The sequence below is a fragment of the Strigops habroptila genome, chromosome 4, assembly GCF_004027225.2.
Source record: "Strigops habroptila isolate Jane chromosome 4, bStrHab1.2.pri, whole genome shotgun sequence".
Taxonomy (NCBI): domain Eukaryota; kingdom Metazoa; phylum Chordata; class Aves; order Psittaciformes; family Psittacidae; genus Strigops; species Strigops habroptila.
Genome location: NC_046358.1, coordinates 74,371,586 through 74,390,879, shown reverse-complemented (window position 1 = coordinate 74,390,879; position 19,294 = coordinate 74,371,586). Strand labels below are relative to the sequence as shown.

General features: G+C 37.4%; 1 protein-coding gene across 29 annotated transcripts in view; it reads left to right on the top strand.

Annotated features, from left to right (window-relative positions):
- The window catches only part of RBFOX1 (RNA binding fox-1 homolog 1), a 1,252,174-nt gene that overhangs the window by 522,433 nt on the left and 710,447 nt on the right, over nt 1-19,294 (top strand). For 6 of the 29 annotated variants that reach the window (XM_030482290.1, XM_030482289.1, XM_030482281.1 and 3 more), the window contains exon 3: nt 3,395-3,455. The exons of the other annotated variants lie outside the window; for them this stretch is intronic. In XM_030482290.1, coding sequence (XP_030338150.1) covers nt 3,395-3,455 — 61 coding nt within the window. The remainder of the gene's footprint in view (nt 1-3,394; nt 3,456-19,294) is intronic. 29 annotated transcript variants of the gene reach the window in all.

Genomic DNA, 19,294 nt, shown 5'->3' with positions numbered 1-19,294 from the left:
GTTTTGTTAGAAAAATTCTGGTAAAAATTGCAAGAATGAGGTTGGGGTTTCTAACCTGTGGGAGACAGTGGTCCCTCAGATAATGACTGGCATGTTTTTAGGAAGCTAACATTAATTTGGCTGTGAATTTAGTGCCTCAGTATCTATAAATGTAGTTGAAGGAAAAAGATATTAATCTTCCTTCAACAAGCTAAAGCTGAGATTTGGGATATATGACAAGAAAGAAGAAGAAAATACTCATTTTGAATTTGAGGAAGGTTTAATGCTGCCGAATCTCAATGTGCATAATTGGTTTTATTATTTTCCCTTGTGATCATAACCTAACCAGCACAATGACTATCAATCAACTTCTAGGCTAAGAGGTCATTTTTTCCCCTGCTCAGAGTGAAGTCCAGCATGTTGCCTGGTAACAGTCTATGTAGATGAGTTGGCTCCTAAGTACACCATATGGCTGGGCGTTATGCCCTATTCACCCGTGACATGGTGTACATGTGTAGTACATTACTGGTTATAAAATGGTTTGTCCCATTCCCTTGTTTAGAAGAAGCATTTAAAAATAGCAGTACCAATCCAGCACAGGCATTCTAAGGTGATGGAATTCTGTGCAATGAAACAAGTGTCTGTCACAAGTGTCAAAAACCTCATGGAATAATCACAGTAAATTTTGTGTTTGGCATGTTTCAGTTGAATTTATGTATAATTTGTAGCTATTGTTGCTTTACAGTATTTGTCTATTTATTTTAATAGATAAATACATTGAGGCAACTATAGTTTAAACAGTTTAATTACAGAGAAATCCTGGGGTTTAAAATTCAATTTTATGGATTTATTTGGCATTTGACCTTCTATTAATTGTGCAATAATGTCTGCAGTTACAAAACCAAAGCTACAGTGCAATGAGCAAACCAGTAAACAAAGCAGTAGAAGACAGTTCCAGAATACAACAACTAAAAATACATGACAGGCAAAGGAGACAGAGTTGTTCCAGATACACCGTGGGAAATAAAGCACAAAGAGTGACCAGCAAGCAGTTTGTAGCAGAAATGGATGTAAAACCTAGATCAGCAGAGTCCTCACTCATTCCCATAACTAGAGCATTTTTCCCATTCCATTGTCAGAAACTGGAATTCCGTAAGGTGGGAATACTGCAGAGCGCAGTGTTAGGCAGCAGTACGTGCCATGGTCTCCGTGTGCTGGCCTTCGTATGCTGGTTTAAACTGAAAGACAAGAAATGGGATTGATTTTACGTGTAATGACGATGATCTGCACAAGCAGGGTGGAAGCTCATTGCCTGGTTCCTGTCAGAAGCCTGGACAGCTTGCAATGGCTGTGCTGCATTTCTCTGTGTTTAGCTAATTTGGAAAGATGAGTTACTGTACTAAGCCCTCCCCTACACAATTCCCTTGCCTAAAGCTATAATTATTTAGCAAAGAAGCCTTTTCTCTTTGGCATTCCACCTAAATTCTCTGAAAACAGTTCAGAAAAAAGTGTAGGAGAAAACTGTTCTCTGTCTATGTTTTGTGCGAAGTTCTACAATTGCTTTCTGAGAGGAAAGTTCTGTATACCTGCCCATTCTGTTGGGTTTTTTTTTTTTTTGTTCAGATTGTATATAGTTGTTAGATAGCTTGATAAACATACTGTAGTTAAGTGACTTCATTTTATTACTAAGACGCTTCCTTGGCTAGAAATTTTCAAAGTAACAGACAAAGGATGAGACAGTGGTGCTGCTCCATGTTAATTTGATAGTTGCATCCTCTAGAAGATCTGCCATGATTCTCCACATTTTAAACCCTCATGGATGTAAATGCATATATGCAAATATGCTGTCAGTCTCAAAACAGTCTTGTCTTCACTTCTCCTACAGTCTGTCAGTAATACAACACTAGTCACTGTGCTGTAAAGGCCTATGAAAGCATATAAAGAAAGGCATTTAAACCTCTTTTCTCTAATTTTAAAGCTGTATTTTCCTTTCAATTGTAAGCATTTTTTAAATAAGTATCCAAAAAATAGCTTTTATTGCATTGAAAATAGTTTTATTATCAAGGATTATGGGTCCATTTTCCTTCTCATTAACCACATCTTTTAAAATTGTTAATACAATAAATCGATTTTCCAAAACAGCATAGCTTGCCACAGAGGAATCTGAGGAGTTCCATATGATCTAGGGATTTCTACCTGAGAGGCATGAACATATCGTTGTGAAAGAGAGCTATAATTCACTTAGAAATAAACCAGTATTATAACCTTTTTCTAATGAATGTAGAAGGAAAAAGGGTTTAACGATTGTGTTCTTATTTATTCATCTCTCTGTATTCTGATGTAGTCTGAGTGACAGTATTAGTCTAGAGAGTTGAATATTTTTAAAATCGCAGCACTTTGAATTACTGATATCTGTGAATTACAATAAAAAAGGGTTGAAGAATGGTAGTTAGATAATGTAAATGAAGCAGTAAGTTCTGCTCCATTACTTCATCTGAGCTAGGATGGGGAACTGTTTAGTTGTTAGTATCTGCTCCAATGTCATATTATTCATTGTTGTTTTGTGATATCTTCAAATATCCTCACAGTTATTGTAGGAATTCATTAAGGACCAGAAGCAGCGAGGCATTTACACGCCTCTAATGATAAGCAGGAGAATATTCTCCTGGATGTTTTTTCTTCAGAAAAAGCTTAACTAAGGTGGCTAAGCCTGACCTGTGCTTGAATGTTTCTCTAGTGCTGGTGTAAGGTATTTCAGATTTTGGGGGTTGATTAGATACGATCTTTAACTCCTTCCTCCATAGGGACCTTTGCTTCTCTTTGCTTCCATAGGGGAAAAGAATGTGGTTTTCTTTTGTTGGATGTCATTAATTTTAAATTTGTATCAGTAAAATCTCTAATGATATTAGATAAAAAGAGCAGTTATGTGGTAGCAGGTTTACATGAATCACTGTTAAACCACTGCTATAATTTATGATTACCTAAATTGTAAAAGGGCAGGGGTTTATGTTTGTACAAGCTACGAAACAGAATACCAGTGGTCTGCTTTTGATTTTACAGGTGGTTATGCTGCTCATTTCACTTCAATCATGGTCTTCCTACATAAATAAAGGAAGAAACTGTCCTTAGTTACATTGTGCTTAATCACTGCTGCAGGTAGTTGTATATGTATTTGAGCATCTAAAGAATTTAGTAGTTACCTTCTCAAAGCAGATTAAACAGCACAGACTTACTGAAATGAATAGGACTTTGTGGAAACAAGAGGCAGGCTCCTAGCACAAGTGGGTTTTTGGAAATCCTACCCCATTTAACTGTGTAAGTAAAGTTAGCTTTGTAGTTCTCTCTTGGTTATATACAAATGTGCGTGTACAGAAATATCTAACAATTTCTTCTTTTCTCCTTCCTCTCTTTTAAGAATGCAGTCAGTATTTGTTTCTGATGGATTCCTCTGTGAACTTTCTAAATCCTCCGTCTTTGTAAGTGGTCTTTTGAATATATCAAGTAAAAGCTATAGGGGCTGAATATGGATTAACCATAGTATCTGAATTTACTGCACGTAGCAGCCTGTTTTCTGACATTACATAGATATTTCCTTCAGAAATGTTTTGCAGACATTTTCTTATTCAGGTATTATGAAAATTTTTACATGCGTGTAAACCCTTAGCTTCGAATTCTTCCATTGGCAATTGTATGTGCTCTGGATATTCTCCAGATTACAGCATTAAGATGTTTTTGATCAGGTTCATTTCCATAGTGTTGTGGCATTTAAGAGATATCATGTCTCCAAATTCCTGTGAGATTAGTACATGTCATTATGTCTTTATTACAGAAGGAGAAGCAAGAAAATTGAACAGCCTGGCTGATGTGCCAGAAGGAGTATAGCAGAGCTAGGATTTGAATTCATATTTCTCAAATCCCAAATCATTGTCTCCGTTACTGGGCCATCTTTCCTCCTGCTCTCCCGTTAATCCAATACTCTTTATTGTTAGTGATTTTTACATTTAACAAGTGAAAAAGAACTTAAATTTCATGCTCTCTCCTATCTCATAAAAAATTGAAAATTTTCCTCAAGAAAATCATGCAATTATTGAAGTCTTATCAGCATAGCTCAGAGCTAATTGAAATTTAACAGTCCTCGTGACAGCCTGGGTCATGGCAAGGGTGTTAGCATTCTTTATTAAAGATACATGCTTGATCCTTTTTTCTTTTTCTTTGAAGAGCTTACAGACTTCTGCAACTTTTTTCTGACAGTGCTAATTGTGCGAAGTGAAGGTGTAGTCATTGAAAGCTCTTGGGTAGTTCAGTATAGCAAATGTTGTTAACTGTAGCAACAATACTCTGAGCTTTGGGCTGTGTTCACAGCCCAGGATTCGTGGAGGATTCGTTTCTGTGTCACTACGTTATTGCATGTTAGCATGTAGCTACATCTGCGGTATATTCAGGTAGGGCTGTCAGGGAACAGCAAAGCCATGAGCCCGCGGCAGTGCATGCACGCAGAATTCTGTAACAGGGAATCGCTGTGTCCCTGTGCATGATGCGTTCATAGTAGCTCTACTGCCACAGTATTTGGCTTTTTGTGCATTGTATGTTGGATCTGGGAACCTGCTGAGCTGTGTCAGGTTGCAGCACGGAGCACAGGTGTGAAAGCTTGTTATTGTTTCAGTGCTACTGCTCATGGAAATGAACAGGCATTTTGGATTGTAATGATTGGATTAGATGTGGGGAAAATTTAATTTCCTTTTTCTTTTTTTTTCCTCTGTTACAATTGAGGTTAGTTATTGAGTTGACAAGTCTGTGTTGTAACGTGTTATTCCTGTGCAGCTTGTGCATCACCAACAGAAAAAATGTCCTATGAGAATTTTTATTGATCCTGCAAGATATGTTAGAAATCATGTAACTGATGGCTCTTTAAATTTTGAATATAGGATGGCGGGTTCAAAATGTGTCTTCAGCGAGGAATAATAATGCTGGAAAATAAGAGCACATCTGTTAATGTGTTTATACTTATTCTACATAGTTTAAGAGATGTAAAAAGATAAAACAGCATGTGAGTTTGACCGAGTGCATTTGTCTTTGGCAATACTTTTCCTTCAGCGTTGTTCACTACCTTCAGAAATTGAACTTTACCTCTCAGATCTGCTTTTGACTGTGGACCTTTCTAGAAGCTCACTAGCAACTAGGGGAATGTTCTAGCACTGATCAGTGGGGCTTAGCAATTTGGGATTTCTCACCAAGTAGTTAAGCCTGTAAGTTTTACAGTACTGAAATACATTTACATCTGTTAATGCATTCATGTGAGAGATTTGTCTGTGAGCTACCAAAATTATTGCACACTAATCATGCAGGACAAATTTGGACAGATTGACAGAAGAACAGAGTTCTTGTCTGTGTATGTAGAGGGAGGACAGCTGCCTGCACCACTCTGGGACAGACGGTGTGCTGGCATGTTGCAGCTTCACTCTAAAGAAGCACTTGGCTTGTTAGATGAGGCAGATCTTGGAGGCCAACGCACAAGTCATGTTCAGCTACCATGTTCTGTATTTCAGTCTTGGATATATCTTCTTTATACTGATCAAGTCAAGAAACCCACTGAGCTGTACATGGTGTGGACCCTGGCTGCAAGTGTCATATGGTCTGAAATATGTCTTTGGACAGTTGGGGTCAGCTATCCCTGCTGTTTCACCTCCGAATTTCTTGTGCACCCCCAGTCCAAAAAGAAAACCTTGATGCTATACAAACACTGCTCAGCAATAGGCTGGCAATAGCACTGTTGTGGTATCAACACTGTTGCAGACACAATTCCAAAACACAGCACCACATGGGCTGCTATGAAGAAAATTAACTCTATCCCAGCCAGAGCCAATACACTAGAAAACTGCTGCTTTGCTTCTTCAATGTGAAGGTTCTGCTTCCTTCATCTGCACCCCAGAGGAACAAAGTTTTATGAGCACATTAGGAAAAGAGACCAAGTGGTGCAATAGAAACACTGGAGGGGTAGTGGTTTTGTTTCAGGATTTGGTTTGGGATTTTTTCCTTATCTTGAGGGATATTTTGCACAGCTAAATGACCCAGTTAAAAAAATAATAATAATAATAAATATATATATATGGGGTCTACACTGAGAAAAAATTGATCTGAAATCCTTCACAGATTATATTTTTATCAAGACCAAGTTGTTGTGTGCTATTGATTTTTAGATCTGCACAGTCTACAAGTAATAAAAGTTGCAGAGGCAAAATAATTTAAGGTGGTTTCCCATCTTTTTTATAAGCCAGGTTAGGATATTGAAGTACAAATCAATTGTTTTGCCACTCAGGTTCCTTGAAAGCAAAAGGAAAATTTCAGCATGAGTTATGGTTTCCAAATGTTTGTGTTTTCTGGTTCTGAGCCTTATCTTACAGGCAGTAGGGCTTGTATTTTCTGTGTGTCTGTAGCTTGGTCACAAGTACAGCTGATAGCTGTAAAGAATCATAGTCGGGGACTCCTAACAGCTAAAATATGAAATCTAATTATGCAAAAATTGCTTGCAAATAGCAACATCTACACAGGATTCAATCTGAAGGTACAATTGCAGACGAAGTGGTAGCACTCTCATCTGTTTGTGGCTGGTCAGTATTCTCCCATGTGCACTGATAGATGCTGCCAGAGATGATCAGTTTTACTACTGAAACAGTGGGAACATTCAAATGGTGGGAGTTGAGTGTATAAGGGCAGAATCAGTTTCGTAGGGGTGCCTTTGTCATTCAAGGCAGAAACTCTGAACACATGAAAATTCTGGGGCTTCAACAATATTCATCTGGAAATGTTTTATTCTAGCTCTTGGCTACTGATGAAGGCAGTAATAAACTAAAACTGGTATTACACAAGTAATTTTATTGCAGATCAATACAATTTCTTATTACTGACTCAGGGTTGTTAATTTAAGGAATGTGGTTAGGAGGATATAGATTTACAACCTGCAGGTGTGTTTAAAACAATATACTCCTTATACATTTAATCAGTTGTGGGAAACCAAATATGTTCTTTTATACTTGATGTTTAACTACCATAGAAAACCTGCATTTGCATAACTTGATGAATATCATTACAGCTAGGGTTTTACTTGTGCTTTATTGTGTACCAAAGGGAGAGAGCAGTAAAACTCTGAAGAGAGTACTTGTAAAGCAGCAGTCCAGTTAAATGAAATAGAATGATTCTTTGTAGGTTTAGGGATATTTGTACCACATTCATGTTTTCCGTAAAAGCCACTTCAGTGTCATAGGATACAGCTCTTTTATGATTCATATTCTTCAAGAAAATGGCCCATATTTCACTTGGCTTTGGTTATGTCCACAATGTGCCCCCCAGTGTCCATAAACTGTTTCCTTGGGACCACTGGCCCCAGATGAAGGCCCTTGTAATCAGTCCCCTACCTAATGTTCCTCCATGATATTTAATGACTCCCTTCATAGTTTCTTGGGAGACCTTTTTTACTGTTCAAAGTGGTCTGAAAAAGTGGGGAAATTATCACACATGCTGTTTTGTCTCCACCCAGTGTAAAGATTTCAGTCACAGTCTGCTTCAGGCTCACTCCTCTCCCTCTTCTTTCTGTTCTGTTCCACTTCTCCTCCTCATCTGATGTTTCTCCTGCTTCCCTCAGATCTGGGAGTGAAGTCCTCCATGGATTCATGCTTCATTCCAGGTAGAAATGTTGCCCCTTATATATTTTCCGGGTTTGATGTTGAAAGAAGACAGAAAAACACCGTAAGTCTCCCATCGCTTGTAATGTAGGATGGAAAGAAGTCCTAAAAAGTATGGAAAGGCCACCTGAAAATATTCTAACCTGAAAATAAGGCATGGAGTAATGTTCTCTGTAGTAAAGTCAGGAAGGTTCTCATACAAAGATCCGTTCAGGTGGGGAGAGAGGTGGGGGGAAGAAAGAGAGAGAGAAACTGCTTGTCTGGAAGAGCTTGTCTTCATTTGCTGGTGATGCAGTTACTCCAGAAAAATCACATAGAATTGCAGAAAGATTTCACAGCACTGAGTTAGTGGCAGATGAAGTTGTTGCTGATAAAAGGGCAGGTACTGCAGATAGCAACTATATGGTATACTGAAAAAAGAGGAGTTGGGTTAGTTGTGAAGATAAGGAGGTCAGTGGGAAAACGCAGCCAGAACCAGAAGAGAGCACTAACCTAACACACACTTCGGTAACAGAGCCTGGAGGCTAGGGTCTTCCTCTCATTACAGAGAGGAGAAGCAATGGAGAAAATTTAAGTGCACATCCAGTGAACAAGGAGGCTGAAGTGTAATGAAGGCAGGTCCACTAGTATTTCACTGGTATGCATAAATGGTACATTTTTAGAGTGAAGGGGGTTTATAGGTTGAAGTCCATGAGAATCTATACTATTACTGTGTAAAAGGGACAAAATAATGACATAATTTTCTGTTGAGATAGGATTATTCAGAACAGGCAAAACCAAGACTGACTGGGAAAGTGCAGGAAGCTGTAGGATAAAGTGACAGAACAAAATTTACTTTCAAAATTTCACATGAGATGGAAATCTGTTCCCGAGGAGGTAGTGCATGACTATTATGGCTCAGAAGCCTTTCTTGGAAACATCAGATGGAGTTCTCGGAAGCATTAGTTCGATGCTTGACAGCTGTCAAAAAAGCAAATAGAGTATTTGACAATTTTCAGGAAAGGCATTCAGTAGTATAGGACTGTCTCTGCTGGAGGTGGCACTGGTTTTCCCTGTGCTGCCCTGGTGCAGTTCTGGTTAGCCTGTGTCTCAAAAGGTGTAGTCCAGGCTAGGGTGAAAGGAGTGCTCAGAGGTATGGGATAGCTTCTGTACAGGGAAGACATGAAACACATGCTAGAGCTCTCTGCCTTGGAAAAGAATTGACAGGAGAGTGAAATGAGACAAAAGTGATAGATTGAAATTATTACTGATATTGATTTGAATATTGATGATATAATGATATGACTCATAAGGCAAGGATTACAGACTCAATAAAATGATCAAGGAATGACTCTTGAAAAGAATGGTTTTTTTTCCTGATATATAATGCTATTCTACAGACATTTGCCGCTGGATATTTTAGATGAAAAATATATAAACAAATAAAGAATAATTGTCTAAATGTGCAGTATTGCCTTACACAACAAAATGCAGAATGTCCTTCTTTGCAAATTACTGTGGGGGAGACTGATACTTATATTCTTTTATAAACGTATACTGATCATTGCTGGACGGAGTTTGTTCCTTTAAATGATGCAATCCAGTAAAAAAGCTTTTCTGTTCATATAGATGTTTTACCAGATGTGAATCTTAATGATTACTTAGTAGGACATCTGGAATAGGGAGACTTCATCATCATCAGTTTCCACTGTTTTGAACACTGTTTGCTTGTTAGTCCTGACTTCTACCTAAAATTGTCCCAAAAACATTGTGCTGCTTGGGGGTCATGCTGAAATGTCTCTAACATACATTCTGTAGAACTGTTTTGAAACTCTTTGCTAGAAGACAGTTGTGTCAAAGGCTGGTTCAAGCAGAATTGGAAAGCAGTAGCTCATTATTTAGATATTTTAGGTCAATAATGATAGTAGCTTTTCAAACTGTAATGCAGGCTTTGAAGCTGTCTTGTAGCTCTGCAAAGATATCTCAACCTGTAACATAACGTGGATTTATTTTTCAGTCCTATATGAATCTGCATTGTGTTTTCCACATTTTATTTGAAACTACAGGTTGTGATGCAGTTTTGGGTTTTGTTACATTGTGTGAACTTTGCATGTCTGTTTAGCTAACCAGCATTTTAAAATAACGGCTTTGATCTCCTTATGCCCATTGGCCCATGTTTGTAAAATGAAGATATGGTCAGATTTACAAAGATACAGAAATCTCTTAACCAAAATAGAGAGTCTTGTCTTCAGATTGCTGAATCCTTCGGAGGATTTTGGTTTTGATTGCTCACTATTTCCAGTTTGTGTATGTGGATGATTTCAACGAAATCAGAGGTTATTTACATTAATGAAGCCATGTGTGAATGTGCACACTTAACAGGCCTGGTGCTCTCTGGGGACTGGTGGCTTGACAAAGCTTTACTAAAATCTTACTTTGTGCATCTCTGGAAATTATTTATTTAAATTATTTTAATCCTCCTTAAACGCATATGATAAACTACATGAGGATGTTTGCACTTCCTCTTGAGAAATTCTAAATGCTTTCTCTGATAGTATTAATGGATGCTTAGAGTATTTTTCATGTGTGTAGTCGTCTCTGAAACATTCAGGATTCTCCTTTGAGGCTGCCTGCCTAAAACAAGTTCAGCATGGAAAGTCTCTGCCTAAAAAACACCAAACTGTGTGTTTCTGAAACTTGCCAACTCATGCAAACTGCCTTGGAAAAACAGTCAACTTCCAGCTTCTTAGCAGTTGTGTGTCTGAAAACAAAAAGGCATCTTTTTTAAGATTACTGAAGTGCGTAACACTAGGTAGTGTCTACATTTTCATATTAAAGAAGAAGATTGGTTTCAGTTTCAGAAAGACTTAAAATGCAAAATACAAATGAAACAGCCTTTATGTCTTGGGAGTGATGCATTTCATCTGGTCTATGGCATCAGAAACGTATTTATGAATTTAGTGTCTAGGTCTTTGTTATGTTAGTTTTGTATACAAAAATCATGGTGTAGCTATGAATATGTAATAGGAAATGTAAAGGTAGAAATTGACATTTATGATATGCACTGGCTTTTCAAATGATATGTTGAATTATGATGAAAGAAAATTATTTAGTTCTTTTAAAGTAGCAGTAGCTTTTGTTGGAAGCCATTTTCTGGTGAATTGAATTGGTTCACATTATTTTAGATTCCAAAATGATCTATGAGGGTTATGTGAGTGCTTTGCAAAAATATGGTGTGTTTGAAATTCAAAACGTGCTACAACCTTCAAATTAGGATCACCTTTTCTATAAACTATCTTTGAAAGCCTGTAATTTGATTCTTCATATATTTTCTCTTTTCTTAGCTTTTTCAGTAAGCTTAAAATTCACTTTGACATACTTTTAATTTTGTTCTCAATATTGGTTGTGGTAAACTGCAATGGCTCAACATTTAATCAACTTAATATTAACACTTAAAAAACCCAAGAACTTCCGATTTTTTTTTTTTTTTTTAATTGATTTAAGAAATGTTTCCCAGTTCTGTGTGTATCTTGCAAATAAATGCTCCAAAGGATTTGCGAATACTAGCTCAGGTTTGGTTTGGCTTTCCAGCAAACATTTAGGAAACCAAATTGCTGGACTGAATTGGTATTTGAATATTTCCTTAAATCATGTGTTTATATTATGTCTTCAGTACTGAGATACTCTCATTTTATCTTATTCATAAGAAATATCTGTAAGAGATGATAAAACAAATGAAATTTAGTAGAAATATCTGTGAGTTTGTCCACTATACTGTTTGTGATATAACGTGGGGAAAAAAATTAAAAATCCAACCCAAAACAAACATGAAAAGTAGCTTTAGCAGTATTACAAATAGCAAAATGAGAGAGAGAGAGAGAGAGAGAAAAAGCAGACATTTCCTCAGTGTGCATGTGTGTGATCAGCATATCTACAATGAATTAGTTGTCGTTTCTGGTGGCCCAGAGTGTCTCTTGAGAGGGAGAAGCAGACATAAGGACTTCTTTAAGAGCAAATCTCTATTGCTTTTGTAGAACAGAAGCCCGTCTCTCACAGAGGACTTCTTTGCACCCAGAGCTGCTGCTGTAGTGTCAGCGGCTCCGGGGGTGTTGTGTTAGCATAGGTGCAGCGAGTAAGCTCTAGTGCAGAAAGCACTTCACGTGCTCAGCCTGCGAGGTGTTGGACTGCAGCTCTGTGTTTTAACAAAGCAGTGCAGAGGAGAAAAAGAACAGGGGAACCTGTATTTTGTCAAAGGCATTATTAATGATTCCCAAAAAAGCAACACTGATATCTGTGATGCATCATTGAATCAACAGAAATAAACCTGCTGTCATTAGCCTAATTATTTGGATATGATAAAACATAATGACTGTTTTAAGTGCAAATAAGCTTCAGTTAGCAAGCAACTAGACAAATAAGTGAGGTAGGATGGCAAGGAAGTTACAGCTGTGGGAAGTACAATTGAAGAAATTGCAAAGACTTATTAGAAGAAAAATACACGAGATGCCATTTCTCACTGTTACAAGTACATTTGAGGGCAAACTGCTGGTCCCTGAGTAGATAATGGTCATGGAGTTTATTGGATTTTTATTTTTTTTTTTCCTGTTAACTGTTCTGCTTTGCCAGAACATCTGTCTGAAGTGAACTCCAAGCCTTCATTGCAGCCTTTGATATATCAGGTTTGCCAGTGGTTATTGCTGCATCTGTGACTTCTAAAATTATCTACAGATGGGCTGGCTGGAGCTTACCAAGAGCCAGCTCTCAGCAATTTGGCTGGTATACTGTCTTTTAGTGGAGCAACTTGGGGCTAGAAATAAGTGCTTGTAAGGTGAAGTAACTGTTCTGCATTGGGAGGAGGATAAGAGAGAAGGAAACTACATGAACTTCGTGTAAGATACTTCTACTGTAGTTGAAAAAGAGCTATTTTGAATGTCAAGTTATCCCCTTAACCCCTTGATTAAAATAATGTCCTTTTTATAACCAGAATACTTCAATAAATATAGAAAGACCTTCATATTGTGTAAGATATATTTAAAGCTCTAGTCTAGTTAGGAATAGATGGTTTTGTAACTAGATGTGTTTGTCAGGAGAAAATAAGGGCTGCAGGCATCCTCTCAGTTGTATGCAGGAAGCTATCTTCATGCATCATTTTTTCTCCATTAGCTCTAAAAATAAGGAAAATGCAGTTGTTTTGGGTGTTGTTTTGGGGTTTGATGGGGTTTTGTTTGCTCCCCCCACCTTGATATCAATGTAAATCTGGCGAAAAGAGTTCTTTCTGGCAACAGGAGACCAGATATTGTGTCATAGAAGAGAAAATTTTAGAAGTAAATTTTCTTTTAATATCTGTGACTTCGTAGTTTGTTCATAAATTCATTTTTCTATTTTATTATGGATTATATGGCTTTCAATATCTGCAACATTTTATGTAATTTTATCCTAGTTCTATTGTAAATAATTGCAAACTGGGAGATTCTCTGACTAATAGATAAGGAGGTGTCCTTTGCACTGAGTGTTTAAAATACAGACAAAAAACCCCAACCCAAAGCCCAAACAGAAACAGATGAAGCTTCCATCATTTCTTGCTGCCATTGTCATGCTTTGCCCCCCTAAGTTACAAGCTTAAGGAAAAGAAGAAAAAAAATCTAACCAGACACTCTAAGCAACCAAGCAAGCAGTCATGGAATGTTTTTTAATAAACTTGGGTTATGATAAATGTTTACCTTAGGCTGAATCTGTTCTGCAGTGCACTGCAATATGAGCTTATCCACTGTTAAGTGCATACGCTCAGCGATTCTTCCAGCATGTGTGCACCTTGCTTTCGTGTGTATTTTCTTGGATCAGAAGCAAACTATAAACATACTGATTCATTCTGGTAAATGCTTGTGTGAAGCAGTTTCCTGCAGTTTGACGGAAGGTTTCTGCTTAATGGCATAACTCTTAGGTTAATTCTCAGTTCAAAATCCTGTCCTTTGAGTGTTTACTGTCCATCAGAATGCATAATCTGTTATATTTGGAGCACAAGACTTAAGTGGTAGGAATGCCTTCCCTTTCCCCTGCTTCTTGTTAGATTATTCTTTTAGGGGTTTTTTTTAATTGAATTTTCTCTTCCTTGCGAAATTCATTTAGAAAGTCCATTTGATATTTTGATTTGAAAAGTGCTAAATATGTGTCATGCAGAAAAGCACACACTCCTCATCTTTAGTTGCTAACAGCTCATCGTAGGTTACGCTTTGGTTTGTTTTTAATGAGAGGAAATTATCAGTTGTTGAGCCAGGAGAGATGTGTAGATGGGCTAAAAAGATCAATGTGGTATTACTAATGACCTTAAGGCAGGCAAGGGAGTTGAGAAGATTAAAATCTGGTGTTACCAGGTATGTGTGTGTGTGGGTATAGATCGTAAACTGCAAAGTTAGCAAACTAATAAAAAACACTCAACAGACAGATCTCATTAGAATTTTTTGGCGCTTCGTTGCAAATAGATAAGATGCTTTAAAATAAAAATTTCTGCACAAGAAATATGTTGCTTTTCAACCAACAGTGACAGATAGTGAGTCTCCGTATCTGTACAATAAAAAATGGGTTTCTACTTAGTCAGGGTTGCATGCTGGACAAAGAGACTGTGCACTCTTCATCTTACACTGGAGTCTACGGAGTTGATATTGATCCAGTTGCTAAATTGGGCCCTTGCTGCAGCAACTCAAAGGCACTGCTGCAAAGGCATCTCGCAGAAAAACACAGGAGATGTTATAAACTTTCTTTTTTAAATAAAAAAAATCAAAAGGCATAAAAAACATAGGTTATTTAATATTATAATTTGTTGTTTAAATATCCTACAGTGTATAACAGTAGGTACTAACCTGAGAGTTTAGGAGCATGGACTGTAGTTTTTACTTTTCATTGCTGCCTGTCTGTTTCCTTTGGCATTTCATTCTTTTTTCTGTGGTTTTGTTTGCCATCAGTAAAATTAAGGTAGTAGTTAAGCTAAGTTAATGCTTAAGCTTCCTTTTGTAAAGTGCATGGATTTATAGTCAAAAGAAATTACTTCTTAAAAAAAACCCCAGACCTATATTATGTAGTGATCCTACATTTGATTTCATACTTCTATATACAGAGTTTTTATTAAAATAATTTTGTGTACCTTAGTAAAATTAATAAATTTGGTGAATCTAATTATTAGGTTAAAATACTATGTCAGTACTTTCACTTCTAATACATGAAATATTATCAAATGCTATACACAAAAATTCTGATTCTGTCTATACTATCAGGGAGCTCATTAATCATCATGTTAACAGCACTGACTGCTTTGTGCTGCTCCTGTGTATTCCATTTAATGTTTCCATAGACTTGCATCATTTGCCTTGTATTTTTGTTTAGGTTACCTAGTTCTTTCAAGCATTCACGTATCTTACCCTTATAATTGTCTTAATGCATTGTAACTGAAAAGTTTTCTTTTACAAAAAGTCTTTACCAAAACTTAAGAATACTCATGGCAAAACTGACCCCCAGATTATTCTTCTGCCTCTTTTTATTATTTTTTTTTTAATATATTCTTCCTGATAAAGACAGTACATTGCAACAAATACCCTAAATAGAAAATCTGGGACTTCCCCATCTGAACTGTTCCAGATGGTGAGTTTGTGAATCCATTTTCTTTTCAAATTTTTGTTTAGGTAACATGCAATTAGTCTACTGTGTAATTTGATAAATCATCTTGGTATTTACCCAACAGTAAAAGCAGTGCAGCTACAAAAAAGTTAACATATTTCCAGATCTTTAGTAACAGTCTCTTCAGAAAATGCGTGGTTTGCAAACCAGAATTCATCTGGGACAATGTGTGGCTCTGGTGCTGACATTATTGAACTATCCCATGATTCTATGATTATCATTTTCCTTGCATTGAAACTAAAAACTCTTTAGATCTGGGCAATTTTGATCCACTTCTCTGTACTCATAATTTCCTGATTATAATTGCCCTATAATTAAATAAGCTACCCTTGAAGTCTGTAAAATCTTTTCAGCAGGTATATAATTTCTGGTAAGCCAGCTTCTGGCCCCACACTCTGCAGCATTTCCTGAGCATTCTTCTCTCTGTATTATCTCTTGTGTAAGCCTAGAGAGAACCATTGGCTTGTGAGAACTTAACTGAGTAGTGGACATCCATGAAGAATTAAAAAGTAAATAATTTCAGAACGTTCTCAAGTCCGGTGTTACCAATTCTGTAGTGTTAACCATAGTGAGATAGATGTGGTAATTTGTACTTAATTCCACATTTTAATTGCTCTTATGTTGCTTTTGCATAAAATGTAAATAAAACATTGACTTGATTGATAGTTGCATGTGTCTTGATACCAGTTGTACAAAGCAGTTTTCTTTCTGGAAAAGATGAACCTCTCTACTCATAAATACAACAGAATCATTATTTTCAAAATATGCCAGAGAGGAAACATTGCAGAGTTCTTAGGAGACCTTTTTGGAGTTGATTAATGTGTTATAGAGTTGTTCACAATATGTATATTAAAATTTTACATAATTCAGAAGTATGCTATTTGATCTTGCAGCATTTATTGAACTAAGATTTTTTAAAAAATGTATAAACTAATATATCAAACCGATGGTAGGAGTACTTCAGGGTAAGGTACATCAACTGCCTGAGAACTCTGCTCTAAAATACAACTTCAGATTTTCAGTGTGTAAGTACCAAATACACAGTGAGCCTTTAAGAACGATTTTCACCTGCCAAGCAATTTCCCTATCCTATAGTACAAAAAAGGGGTTTTTCAGCCTCAAGGATGGGAGCTGGTAGGGTATAAATAGGCACTGTATCAAGATGAACATTCACCTACAGTACATGCTGCTTTCTGGGATGGTCATTGCAGATCTGCAGTATAAAGATTCAGTCTTTTGGGAGTCACTCGCTACTTCCCCTCAATGGGGGGCGAGATGTCATGAAACACATTGCAAAACTGACTGTAATACAAACAAAAGGTTTTAAATACTAAATTTATATAGAAACCCAAGAAAGCTGAGTAGCTGGTTCCTCTTGACGTCCAATGAGAAGAGTGCTGAGTTCCCTCAGATCCAGTTAAATCTTAGCCCTGAAGTGCACCAACTGGGAGTGCCTAGCTCGTGTGAGAGTAGAACTGGAGCTCACCTGTCAGCCGTGAAGAGAACAGTTAAAACAGCCTTGACTGCTCAAGCACTGTATTGTATTCAGACTTCAGGTGAGCTCCAGTTACTCAAAGTATTTATAGCTTCTTTAATTTTCTTCTCTAAATTCACATTCTCTCATGTTTCCCATTACCAAGTGGGAGGCATTCTTATGCAGAAAGAGCGTTCATCCAGACAGAAAAACAATAATTTTGCCTGTGCTTTTCGTTATTTCCTCTGATGTTATTTTCTTGTTTACACTTGGTCCTGCTTTGTCTGGTTCTGTGGGAGGTTGTTCATGCAGGTGGTTTGCAGGGGGAGCCTGCAGCAGCCTCCTCTATGGTGACAGTAAACTAAGCTCATAAAAAATTAAATATAACTTGAGACAGATCTTTTTCAGATTGTTCCTTTTCTTTATTTTTTTATTTTTCCCCAGATTTTTCTTGTAGTGAATGTCATGTAATCATTACGGCAGCCTGTGGAATGAAGTGTTGTAACATACACACATTATTCACAAGTTGTCATTATTGTGTGTAAAAGAGAAAAATATCTCCCACTGCCTTCTGCCACGTTACAGTCTGCTCAAACCATTGGCATATTGATGTTAGGACGAGACAGCTAGAACAGAAAGCAACCTTAGAAAAAGTTATAATGTGAGCTTTGATGCAAACTTGGATTAATTCAACAACCTCAGCTGATTAGCTGCTGCTGTTAAAATTTTGGGGGTTGGATTTTTCTGGAGTTTTTGGGCAGTGGTTTTGTCTTTGTCTGCCAAGATCTCCCAAATGTCATTAGCTCATTTCACATCATGGCCAATGTCCCTTACTCAACCAACTTCCATGTCAGTCTATACCGAAACGCAGGAGGTTCTCTCTGAACATCAGGAAATACTTTTTTACTGTGAGGGTGATTGAGCACTGGCACAGGTTGCCCAGGGAAGTTTTGGGGTGTCCTACCTTGGAGATACTCAAAAGCCAGCTGGACACGGTCCTGGGCAAGCAGCTCTGGGTGGCCCAGCTTGGGCAGTGGGGTTGGACCAGGCGACCTCCAGAGGTCCCTGCCATCCTCAGCCAGCCTGTGACTGTAATTTAACAATGCAGAAGTGGTAGTGTTACAGGTTAATGTGCAGTATTCATGTAACCCAATTGTTAAGGTCTGATGCTTTTTGCATAATCGTTACATACTTGAGTGGAGAAATAAGAAGAGAAAAGGACAAGGGAGAATATTATTTCGCAGAGGGTAGTGAATGGTCATAACCCTTCATTTACATCAGCAACCACCCTTCCCAGTATGATCTCCTAACATTCCAAATTGTTACATGTTGTGAAGGATACCTAACGTCTGTTCCACAACAGTTACAGAATTTAATCTTCTGCTTGTTTGAAGGATGAACACTGAATTTAAATGAGAAGAAAATACCCTAAACCAGACAATAAATGCAATGCAGACTTCCTAATAGTAAGCATCTTTTAGTACAAGGGAGAGATCTCTGTCACTGGAGAGCTTAATAAATAAATAAATAAAAATGGCCCAGCTCTATCAAGGACAGCAGAAATAAAATTTGAATGGAGTAGTGAAATCTCAAGGTGCCATCTGCCCTTACTTAAACACTTCTTTAAAGAAAGGTTTGTCAGCTGAATGCGTTGAAAAGATAACATCCCCATGCAGAACTGAGTGGGATCCGAACTATTTTAAAGCTGAATACCATTAGCTAAAAAAAAAAAAATCCAAACCCCACAACACAAGTAAAAGTTTGAGTGCTGTAGTCCAGTGTTGCCAAACTTAGTTCTTTGCCTTTCCTTTTACCTACACTCCTTGCAAGCAACACTTATCCAAAAAAGAATTTTCACTCTGCTGCTTCCCTTGCTGTGCTAATCACCTGTATCTGAAAATACATCTTCAGAATTGTTTTATTGTGACAGGTCAGCAGATAAAAGCTGGATACCAGGGGGTAAATGGCACTGACTAATAGGCTTGCTTTCTGTAACCTAAGCAATATTCCAGAAAAAAACTTGGTTCATCATTGGTGTTAGGTTTGAAAATATTACTGGAAAATGAAGTCCTATACTTTGTTGCTGGAGGTGAGATTTCGTCTTACATTCTGGTTTTCCTGTCTCTCAGTTAATTTATGTGATAATTACCACCACAGTTGACTGACCAAAATCTGTAATGATAAAACTATAGGAACCTCGGCACCATGGTGAGATTGAGCTATTAGCGTCTTTATGTGAGAGACGCAGAGAGTGCTTTGCTTTCTAATTTTTTTTTTCAGTGCTTTGCTTTTTTTTTTTTTCCTTTGTCACACAGCACAGATATACGCAATGGAAATGGAAGTATCACAAAATGCTTTCCATCCTTCCATCCCTTGTTTCTAGGTAGCGGATGACTTGTGCCAGTGTGTGGCATTTCTATACTGCCAATTTCACCAGTTTCTCATATCCACTCTTGCAGTACCATATGCTCTAAATGGGAGGTCAAAGCCTTGCAAATAGATGCTCTTCTGGTAT